At 35.2% G+C, this 11276-nt stretch overlaps 1 protein-coding gene across 1 annotated transcript in view; it reads left to right on the forward strand.

The window, feature by feature from the left end:
• The window catches only part of LOC110459638 (EGF-like domain-containing protein comC), a 21765-nt gene that overhangs the window by 8064 nt on the left and 2425 nt on the right, over positions 1–11276 (forward strand). The window contains exons 3-8 of the mRNA XM_021511982.1: positions 2153–2410; positions 3880–3975; positions 4980–5075; positions 6433–6528; positions 8893–8988; positions 10427–10522. Coding sequence (XP_021367657.1) covers positions 2153–2410; positions 3880–3975; positions 4980–5075; positions 6433–6528; positions 8893–8988; positions 10427–10522 — 738 coding nt within the window. The remainder of the gene's footprint in view (positions 1–2152; positions 2411–3879; positions 3976–4979; positions 5076–6432; positions 6529–8892; positions 8989–10426; positions 10523–11276) is intronic.

An 11276-nucleotide genomic window follows, 5' to 3' on the forward strand; every position in this document is an offset into this window, starting at 1 on the left:
CACTCCTGAGCGGAACTTATTGATTCCATAACGTGGAAAATTAAATGCAACGGTTAATAAATAACACATAAATTGTCCCTGAAAACCTTGTCGTTCTACGTCATACACATTTATTTTTATATAAACATTTTAGGCATGCACAGTTTCTTTTTTCCGCTAGTATATATGGTAGCACGTGAAGAAACTCCATGTTTCTTGGTGTTGACAAACGGTTGTTGCAACGGTCAGTCTGCTTCTTTCTGTCCATGTATGTAGATGTGGTGTCTCGGGTTTGTGTTTGAGTGATGGACAAAGAGTTGTTTCCTCAGTTCCTGAACTTGTTTTATGTTCTGTAATCCAGGTGTGATATATGCATGTCCACGCTTATCTGCGTAAAGTATGGAAATTTAAGGGATGTTTTGAGAAATGCCAGAAATATTGTGCCAAATATGTTAAGGAAAGGGCTAGGTGTAATGCGGAACTTATCAGGGATTATATTTGACGAGTTTGTACCTTATCTTACCTGTTTTACAATGGGTAAGTTAATTATATATGAATATTGATGTGAATATTGGGTAGAGTGATCTGATGTTTTTGTGTTATTTGTGAGAGACCATTGTTTGAGGATGTGAGATTTATGATTCTCATAGGTTTGAAATTATTTTGATATATTCTCATACTACTATTAAATTTGAGAGTATTTATTTAGGAGTTTGATGTTTTATAGATTTCTGAGATAGTGAACAAGTTGAGATAGTGTGCACTTCGTGTATTATTTGTTGTCTATCTAATAAATGGCAGTGTTTGTACATGTATTTCTGTATTATAGTTGTCTCTAAAATAAACTGATAGATTTGAAACCCAGGTGCTTAGTTGGTAGGACTAAGGAGTCGGTATCTGGGAAGAATGCAAGAATTTACCATCCACCCTTCTACTGTGATGGTAATCACGATACAATAGATTACTTTCAAGTTGTGCTTGACCAAGAGTCTTGACCATTTGAACGTCGAATTATTATTCTTCCACTTTTTTTCTAACACATGAAAGTTCTGACAGTGAAACACGGCCATGCGCCTTTATCAAGGTCGCATGAAAGGTGTGGCAAAATTCATGACGTTCCCTTGCTTACATCGTTAAAAGTGATAGCGCAATGGTGACATTTTCAGAATAATAGCCCGTGTAAGCTGTCTTTACCTAGGTAGGAAAAGTCAGGTTTTTTGTCATCCCTCTGTGGATATGGCTCTCCAGGGTAAAAAAAAGGGTTGTGAGAAACGTCTTTCTCCCTTATGAAGCAGAGATATCTTTACTTTCAACTTTGATCGATAATTAAAAATATATATATATGTCTTTTACATGGAAAAAAAATGTAACTTTCTTTTTTGAAACATTTTACGAATTTATGGTGTTTCAACTTATGGGTCTCCCTGCTGACATTATGGTTCATATTTTACAATAGTATAATGGAAGTTTTGCTTTTCAGACTATTCAATTTCAATTTTTGACCCATTCAATATAAGATTTTATTGCACTATCCGGAATGATTTCAAGTAATAATTTTTTATAACAACCTTCAACTATTGGATATGCAAACCCAGTCACAGTTGTAGAGGCTAGGTACTTATTATTCTCTCTTAATTACTTTGGAGTGACAACCACCAAAGAGGTGGATTCAATTCAGGTATGCTAAATGATAAAAGATAACTATTGCGAGGTGAAATGCGTCCATAATAGTTAGAGGGTGTTTTTTTTGCAGTGAGACAAGGATCTTTTAATAGAGAAATATTTAAAAGTAGGAAAACAATGCCTGTATGTGCGGAAGAAGACAGTGCTAAATACAAGTCTATACTGAGCAACATACTGATGTGAAGCTTGACCTCGTACCAATTCTTGTTCACATGGTCCAAAAGACTATGATGAATTAATGAATTATTCTGTGGTGTCTGTCTATTCTTCTGTCAAGATTTCTTTAAACCAATGCCATCTCTAAAAAAGGCGACCACTTGTCAGTTTGCGTGTTTGCATTTCGTCCACCGGAAGTACACTTGCAAAGTTAATCTGTTGTAAAATGAAATCAGTGAGGTTTATTTTTGTTTTTTAACATTATTGAAATATGGTAAAGAGGTCTTCTATATTGTCAACTCAGATAATTCTGGGATTTTTTTTATTTTGACAGATGGTAAAGCTTCACGATTTGCCGGCTACCGTCTGTATGTTTCAAATACTACAAGTGACGATAATGTGACAAATAATGGCGTCCTTTGCTACGAAGACCAGAGTAGTACAGAGGCGGAGGTCCGGTTGGTGGTGACACACTATTGTCCTTACGTTGCCAAATATGTGACAGTCTACAACTTTAGGAACAACCCCCTTCGGTACAATTGGTATAATGAAAACGAAGCCTTCCTGGAACTTTGTGAGGTTCAAGTATTCGGTAAGATTATTCATACCTACATGTACTTTAATTTAGATCAAACATGTCTATTATCAATTCAATATTGCTTGAACGTAACAAAATTAAAGGCATATACCGCTCGATTAACTTGGTCAGGGCATACCTGACATAAAAACTGTCGGCGAAAGTTTCATGCCACTATACCATGAAAAGCAAAGTTCATCAAGTGCGTTAAGGAGATCAAATACACACTTTCCAATAAAACATATTTATTAAATAAAATTATCCAACAATCTGATGAACTTCGGTATTCGCTTATTCTACACCAACTCGGATAAATCACGATTACACGGTCTTTGCTTCGATCTCACTTTGTAATTAAACTCAGAAAATTATTTTATTTTTTTTCAAAAATGTACATAAAGTGCAATAAATTCAGAATTACGATGTCCGCTTACAGTAAAATAGAACCTATAACCAAAGTAATAATAAAAAGGAATGTAAACCACATAATGGAATTGAACAGTGTACCTTAAATTTAACCATGCTTGTAGAAGAAAGAACTATACCAAATAATCAGTGTATTATGATGAAAAACGAAATCCTTACAATGATTTAACACATTGAAGAACGTTGTGCATCGTGATCATTGAACCATGGAATGTGTGTAAAATAAGCAGAATTGATAAAAAAGCATGAGATGTAATCTCAAAAAATATAAGGTATCCAAGTAGGATGCTTTACTAATATCTTGTGCAGGTTCCTACAAGATCAAATTAGCAACAAAAACAGAAAACAAAAATTTAATTCAAATATAATGCTTGAAGTATAGGAAAAACCCAATCTGGAAGTACTCAACATAAACCATCAAATGAACACATTGCTTAAAACGAATTTACATGCGGATGTCATCGATGAAGCTTACCCTTCCTACAAATCAGGTCTTATGCTCCTTTTACTTTTCAAGGGTCTCCCTGTTAATCGTTCCTGTTTTCATATTACGCCCTAATTATATCGATGTTCAGTTCAAAGTATGGTTTTGTTGACACTTTGGTATTCCCTTGTCTTTTTAATCATGATTTTTGTAAGATACAGCAGGTCTGTTCCACGTGTTTCTATAGATACAGCAGGTCTGTTACACGTGTTTTTATAGATACAGCAAGTCTGTTTCACATGCTTTTTGTAATACAGCAGGTCTGTAATACATGATTTTGTGAGATACAGTCAGTCTGATACACATACATGATTTAGTGAAACAGCAGGTCTGTTACACGTGTTTTTGAATAGAGGAGGTCTGTTTCACATGATTTTGTGATATACAGCAGGTCGTCTACACTTGTTTTGTGAGATACAGGAGGTCTGTTACACGTGTTTTTGTGTCACAGAACAGTTCTGTTACTCCTGATCAAGACGTACAATTTACACCTAACAATTGTTTTTTTTAACGTGAACTATTGGTTTATGCATGGTCTGTATTCATTTCAAATGACTGTTTGTTGCTAATGCAGGTTGTCCTGTGGGAACATTTGGAAACGGCGATTGCAACGAGGATTGTTCGGGTTGCAACGGAGGAATTTGTAACTCTACCAGTGGTATTTGTCGTTGTAAGTTTCACCAGATCTATTCAAATATTCTGTTCACATGTCTGTATGTAACTGTTTTAAAGGATAATTCAGGGATCAGCTTTTCCGTCTCCCTTTATCTAATTATGATTGGCCAACTCATAAAAAAAGGAAAACCATTTCAACAAAACCTATGTATAATCGGTACATAGCTTTTTGCACACCTGCTATTTATATTGTGGTCTTAAGAGTTAACGCTCTTTTGTACTTGTGATTTCAAACTGTGTCCAGACTTTTTTTTAAAAATTATGTGACCTATTGCAATCAAACATTTCAAGTATGACACATAGGAGATTGACTTTTCATCAAATGACAAACTGTTAAATTATTGGATCGTAAATTGTTTCAACAGCCGCAACCGTTACAACTAGAATTTTATAAGGCTAACGTTCAAGTGACACGTCTGGGTTATACTCTTTAAAAAATAAGCAAACGTTTAAACGTTTAAATGTAAAGATAAACGGCCGGGACTTTGGCCTCTGATTGACTGATAATTTCAATAGGTGGCATCCGTGCTCTCTGATTGATTGAGAATTAATCACTTCAATAGTCTAGACGAAATAGGCGGTGGTGGGGGATCTAGGAGATATAGTATACATGTGGATAAAAAGGTCTAGCTTGAATACAATCACCTTTGTTCCTTGTACTTAAGGTTTGTAGATTTATATGTTTTCAAGAAAGAATAAGAACATCCAGTTGGATGTCTGTTAGCAGTTTGTGTCGTATAATACTGGTATTTTACACGTCCGTGCCACATGATCCTCACTATAATGGTCAGTCTAAGTACATCCATACATACGATAATCCCATGTATCTATATAGTGTGACTAAATCTGTAATACCTAATACATTGTTTAACTGCATTAATATATCATAAAGGTGCCTCTTGATAGGGAAGGTTAAAAAACATCTAAAATTAAATATATAATTCAGTCCTTTAGTCAGAGGCATTGTTACAATTGGGAATTTAACATTGATATTTCCAGATGGTTGTAACCCTGGAAGACATGGTAGCTCATGTGACAAATGTACAGCTACCTGTAAGCAGAATAAGTGTAATGCAGAAACAGGCTATTGTCAAGGTAAGTAACATACCTTCTGAAGTGACCATTTGATGTTGTCGCTGTGATAATTAAAACACAAGCCGATGTCTTAAATATGTTGCTTGGTAAAGACGTTGGACAAAGTCTATTGTCGCCATCAGGAGTGTATCAGGGAATATGCTATTTCATTATGCGTTTAAAAGTTCGTTTTTTTAGTATACATGTACTCATTAGTCTGCTTGTTTGTTCCATTTCCACCACTCCATATCTCACTTTTAGGACGTGACATTACCTAGATTTGACATAGATTGTAATGGCCGCTGTCGTCAAAGAGCGAAGCACAAGACGCTTAAGCGCTTTTCATGAAAACCTGGTCATATTTTGTCTTGTAATAAAACACATTAAATTTATTTATTTCTGATAACGATTGTATAAAAATAGTGAATAATGAAAGTGAAACACAGTGCTTCGCAAACATGTGGCTACAAACTTACAACAAGGAAGTATCATTCGAGAAATACATTGCAGGAGCCAGTATCGTAATTTTGGCACCTTATTCCAATAATTTCACGCTTGACAGTACGACTGGTTAAATATCAGCTTTGTAATCTAATGAATATGCTTCCACAGAAAGCAACAGTCTACAAAAACAACAACATGATCTACATTTGTACCTTTACTTCATATCTGTAACTTAACAGAAAAAATACTTTATGTATGTAACGAAACAAGACGAATTCGAGGAAAAATGGTTACAAGTAAAAAATATTTCTGTAATGAAATTCTCAAAATGAGTTCAAATAATTTAACCATAAGAACCGTACAGCCTACAGTCAATACATTGCGCTGGTAGTTTCATTCGAAATTAGGAGACAAAGGTTGGCAATGGAAGTGACCTCGACCTACTTAAACTGGTATTGAAAATGGGCTGTTCCGATATTGAAGGTCACTGGGGTCAAATGTGCCAAAAAGTTTAAATGATTTCTTCAGAATAGTCCATAGGCCAAGGGTGATAATACTTGGCCAGTAGAATTCTGAGATGAAAACCAAGTTATTTTAAACAAATGACCTTGACCAACTTTCTAGTTCATATACAGTAAAATATGTAAATGTTCTTCTAAATAGACAAAGGGCACAAAAAGATGATATTTGGCCAGTGGCTTGATCGGATTAAGAACTACCAAATGTGTTCTGTTGAATGACATTGTTACACTTTAAAGGTCACTTGGGTCAAATGAGTGTAAATAACCCTTAAGAGGTTATTTTGAAAAGCAAAACTCAGATGTAAAGTTATTCTATCTGAAGCATTTCAGTATATTGAACTGTTTAAAGTAACAGTCTGAAATTAAAATTAGATGAGCAATGCAGGCCCATTGTGTTACTTTTCTATTTTCAGAATGCGAGACTGGTTACTACGCTGATTTTTGTGACAGAAAATGTTCCACTGGATGTACAGACAGCATGTGTGACCGGATCAATGGTCACTGTACAGGTTCGTAACATAATTATCATGACTGAGACCATGTGGTAATATTGACTTACATCAGAAAAATAAATCTTTTAACCCTGAAAAATCAGAAAAATTTGAATAGTTTTTACTCAGACTATAGGATCGCGAAGCCGTCAACGTGGTATCAAGTGTTTTATATGTGAAATAAAAATACACTATTTTCTTATATGAGGCGGTGGTCCTGGCAATTATCATAACGATTCCATATTCTAATGTAGTCATTAAATTTATCCTATTTCGACATTTTCGGGCATTGAAAGGGGAGCAAAATGTATTCATATATGTCAAAATGTCAGCACCATGGCCTCTGATTGACTGATAAATTCAATAGGTGGCTTCTATGCTCTCTGATTGACAGAGAAATAAAACACTTCAGTAGTCTAAATGCGTCTCGGTGAAGACGTCAGACAAAGTTTATTGTCGCCATCAGGACAGAATTAGGAAATATGCTATTTCATTGTGTGTTTAAAAGGTCGTTTTTTAGTATACATGTACAGATTAATCTGCTTGTTTGTTCCATTTCCACCACTCCACATTTCACATTTAGGACGTGACATTACCTGGTTTTGACATAGATTGTAATGGCCGCTGTCGTCAAAGAGCTAAGCACAAGACGCTTGCTTTTCATGAAATCCTGGTCATATTTTTCTTGTACGTTTTCAATGGTCTCTTTGTTAATCTTCCCTTCGTTCGTATGTCTCCTAAGTGTTTTCTTTTTTGAGTTTGAATTAAAGTTTTATTATCTCCTTGGTATTTGTTTTAGTCAAATTTCTAAAAAAGGTATGCTTAAACACTATGCGGAAGAACGTGTAGAAATAAATGTAACACATATATTATTCTTTTTCTATTGCCTTGCATTAAGGTGTTTTCTCCTGTTAAGGTGCTTTAAGCTTTGAAGCGAATGTGAGACTTCTAAAACGTCAATGCTCAGCAATTATGCGACAAAGTCAATAATCAACGTACTGTTACTTCTTGGTCAAAATCGGTTCTTATAGCAGTAATATGTTTATACCTTGATAGTACATGTACCAATAATTTTAATAATTTCGTTAGAGTGTTCAAGTCTGACATCATCCGGTATTAATAATATACATGTATCTACTTACCTCATATGACTTACATATGAATCCGCACTAAGATTGTTTAATATAACAAATATAATACTGATTGGAGACTGGAGATTTGTTTGTCACAATGAATTCTGCAAAATGCAGAACTGAACATTTGTTTTTAGAAATTTCATCTTTTGTTTGATTATTTAAGTCTTTCATAAGGATCTTTTGCAACAATCAAGGAATTTTCTTTCGGTCAATATTGCTTTCTCATGCTCGTGTGAGCACAAAATCTCCTCATCCAGGATAATGATATATGTGTTTGACAATAATGTTAAATGTGTAATCTGTATCATTCCTTCTTGGGGAATAAAGATAAATGAATGAAATGTATGTTCTATGTAGTAAGTCATTTTGCTACAATGATATGACATGAAATAATTATGTTTACAGAGTGTATTCCTGATTATCATGGAAATACATGTGATCAGGAATGCTCGACGAATTGCAAAGATAGACAATGTTTGATAAATGTTTTTTTGTGATACATTATGGAAGTCAATGTCTATGCATAAGAAAAGTAAGATAAAACACACTAAATATATTTATTTTTGATAACGGTTGTATAAAAATAGTGAATAATGAAAGTGAAACAAAATGCTACGCAAACATGTGGCTAAAAACTTTCAACAAGGAAGTATCACTCCATGAGCCAGTATCGTATTTTTGGCGACTTATTCAATTAGGTTCACGCTTGACAATATGGCTGGCTGAATAATCAGAGATTAAAACTAGTAACGGGGCAGGACAAGAATACATATACTCGACCCTGAAATTCAGAAACTGTCACGGTAACAATCGTATCTACCAGTTCAATGGTAGTTTGCTGTCCATGCCGCAATACAGAAAAATCTTAAACACAAAAACGGGGTTTTCATACGTATAAAAAGCTGCATTGAAATTTTTAAGTGTTTTGCTTGCAATGGAACTGAGATCCCGAATAAACCTGACTGCATCGTGTTGCAGTAATATATAACGTTATCAAGACGCGACCATATGAAAGTACTATATTATACAAACTATATACACTTTTTCCAAACCATGGAGTTTTCATTTCTGTTCAAGACACGCTTAATACAATAATATATTCCTAAAATGTTAAATCATCAATGTATTTTCAGATGTTTCTCTTCAATTATGAAGAACTTGAAACTGGTTTCACGGTACCTTGTCAAACCTCGCATTTAATTCACCCATTATTGAATACAGATATAAGCAAATTGTATCGTTACAGGTTGTAAGCCAGGTGTACATGGCGAGAACTGTGCAAAAGCGTGTCCAACCAACTGCAAGACCAACACATGCAATGAAGATACTGGACATTGCTCAGGTATTGTAAAGATATTTTATTCAAAAAATACTTTCACCTGGTCAGATCTCTTTAACCCCATTATCAGACGATGCATTCTGTGATAGGATAAATCATGATAGGATATTTTTTTCCTGATACAATTCACCATTTCGAAATGGTTTATCTCTAACTCTACATGCTTAGAAGATTTTGTCGCTAAAAGGTAATTCGTTCAGTCTCAGTAGACAAAATATGTTATATCCTGTAATAGTATTGGAGGTATCGGTTCATTGTCACATTATATATGAATATTTCCTTTAGATATTAATAGACTGGAGCATATATGTTTCTCGGATATATGTAATTTCCATTCGCGATCACCTGCACTAGCTTTGCCGACAGTTTTAATCTCGATCTAATTTATAGCCCTGAGGTTGAAGTTTATCGATCAACAGTACACATTGTATTAGGAAATGTTTCTCACATCCCATTTTAAGAAATGAGGAACGTCTTAATATTGATTGAAAAATGATTCTTGTGGCAGCTTTCCGGCTTAACGCGACGACATCTGATAGTAGAGCATTGCGTCAAGATTATGTCCTTATTGTAACCCCCGTATAATGATTAATCGCAAACAGCGACACAAGTAAAAACGAGCACTTACTTATTTATTTAATGGATTTAAAAGAATGTAGTCAGTTTTACTTACCTGCTCAAATGTTCGATTTTGCCCAGGCGCGTCGTCTGTTGTCGGCCCGTCGTCCGTCAACTTTTCCTTTTAACAGGTTTTCCAAACAAATTAGAAGGCAATGAGTCATAGCTACATTGATTGTATTCCGATATAGTTTGCAAAAAAACAAAAAAATGACCTTTACCTACTTTCAAGGTCATAATGGTCAAACTTGTCAAAACCTTTAAACGCCTCCTTTTGTTAAACTGAATGCCTAGAGTAGAACTTTTTAAGTTGAAGCGTCATTGGATGAGGCCCAACAAAACAACATCGATACGCCTCCAACGCCACAGGGGTCAAATGTCAAAATTGTAAACAACTTATTCATAAGAACCAAACGGTCAAAAGGTCAAGGGCGATAATATTTAGCCAGTAGCATACTGAAAAGAAGGGCTATTACGTTTGTTTAACCGAATGACCTCGGCCAATTTTCTGTGTCATAGAATCAAATATGTTTAAGTTTTTCTCAATAGCCAAATGGCACAGGATGATGATATTTGGTCAGTGACTTACTTGATTTAAGAACTACCAAGTATGTTCAGATGCATAATGTGTTATTCTTTCAATGTCACTGGGGTCAAATAAGTAAAAGTCTTGAGACAGTTTTTTTTAATAGCAAAGGTCATAAGAAAAGATAGCAATATAAAGCATACACGTACACCTATATATTGAACTTTTTAATGTTATCAGTCTGAAATTAAGATTAGGTGAGTAGTGCAGGCTAAGTAGGCTTTGTTCTGTTTTCAGAATGCGAGGCTGGTTACTACGCTGACCATTGTGACAGAGAATGTTCCCCTGGATGTAAAGACAACATATGTGACCAGAGCAATGGTCAATGTGGAGGTGCGTAACATATTCATCACGACTGTTGTCACTTGCGAACTGGCATATATATGTAGCAGTCATCTTGCAACATGTTTGTAGCAATAATATGTTTCAGATTATAGGAGGCATTTTCTTAAGGGTTATGTAAGATTTAGCATATTCAAAGTCAAAAGTTGGGTTATATTGCCTTGCTTGTAAGTTTTTTGCGGACACATCCGGTCGCCGACCAAGATTATTGGTTACAGAACCATTCAATAAATGGAAAGACGCAACTATCGATTTGAAAAAGCATGCTCAGACTGGTTATCACGCTGACTCGATGGTTAGATTGAACGGGTTCGAGAAATCGTGTGTCAATCAGTCGCTCAGAATCGACGTCAATCTGGAATCGAATAATGCAGCAATCATCGCTAAGAACCGCGATATAATCAGATCTATGCTTGAATGTTTAGAGTTCTGTGGTAGGCGTGGAATGGCGCTTAGGGGACATCGGGATGATGATGCAGGCCATAGTAAGAACAAGGGTAATTTCAAAGAACTTATTCAATTTAGAATAGAAGCGGGCGATACAACCCTAGAACAACATTTTGAAACGAGTTCAAAAGTAGCAACCTACACATCACACACTTCTCAGAACGAGTTGTTAACTTGCATTAAGACATACATTCAGAAATCTATTGTGGAAGAAGTGAAGTCCCAGCCTTTTGGTGGATACTATGGAATCCAATGCGACGAGGTATCAGACACTAGCAATTGGGAACAATTAGGACTG

The sequence above is a fragment of the Mizuhopecten yessoensis genome, unplaced genomic scaffold (genome assembly GCF_002113885.1).
Source record: "Mizuhopecten yessoensis strain PY_sf001 unplaced genomic scaffold, ASM211388v2 scaffold10161, whole genome shotgun sequence".
NCBI classification, from domain to species: Eukaryota; Metazoa; Mollusca; class Bivalvia; order Pectinida; family Pectinidae; genus Mizuhopecten; species Mizuhopecten yessoensis.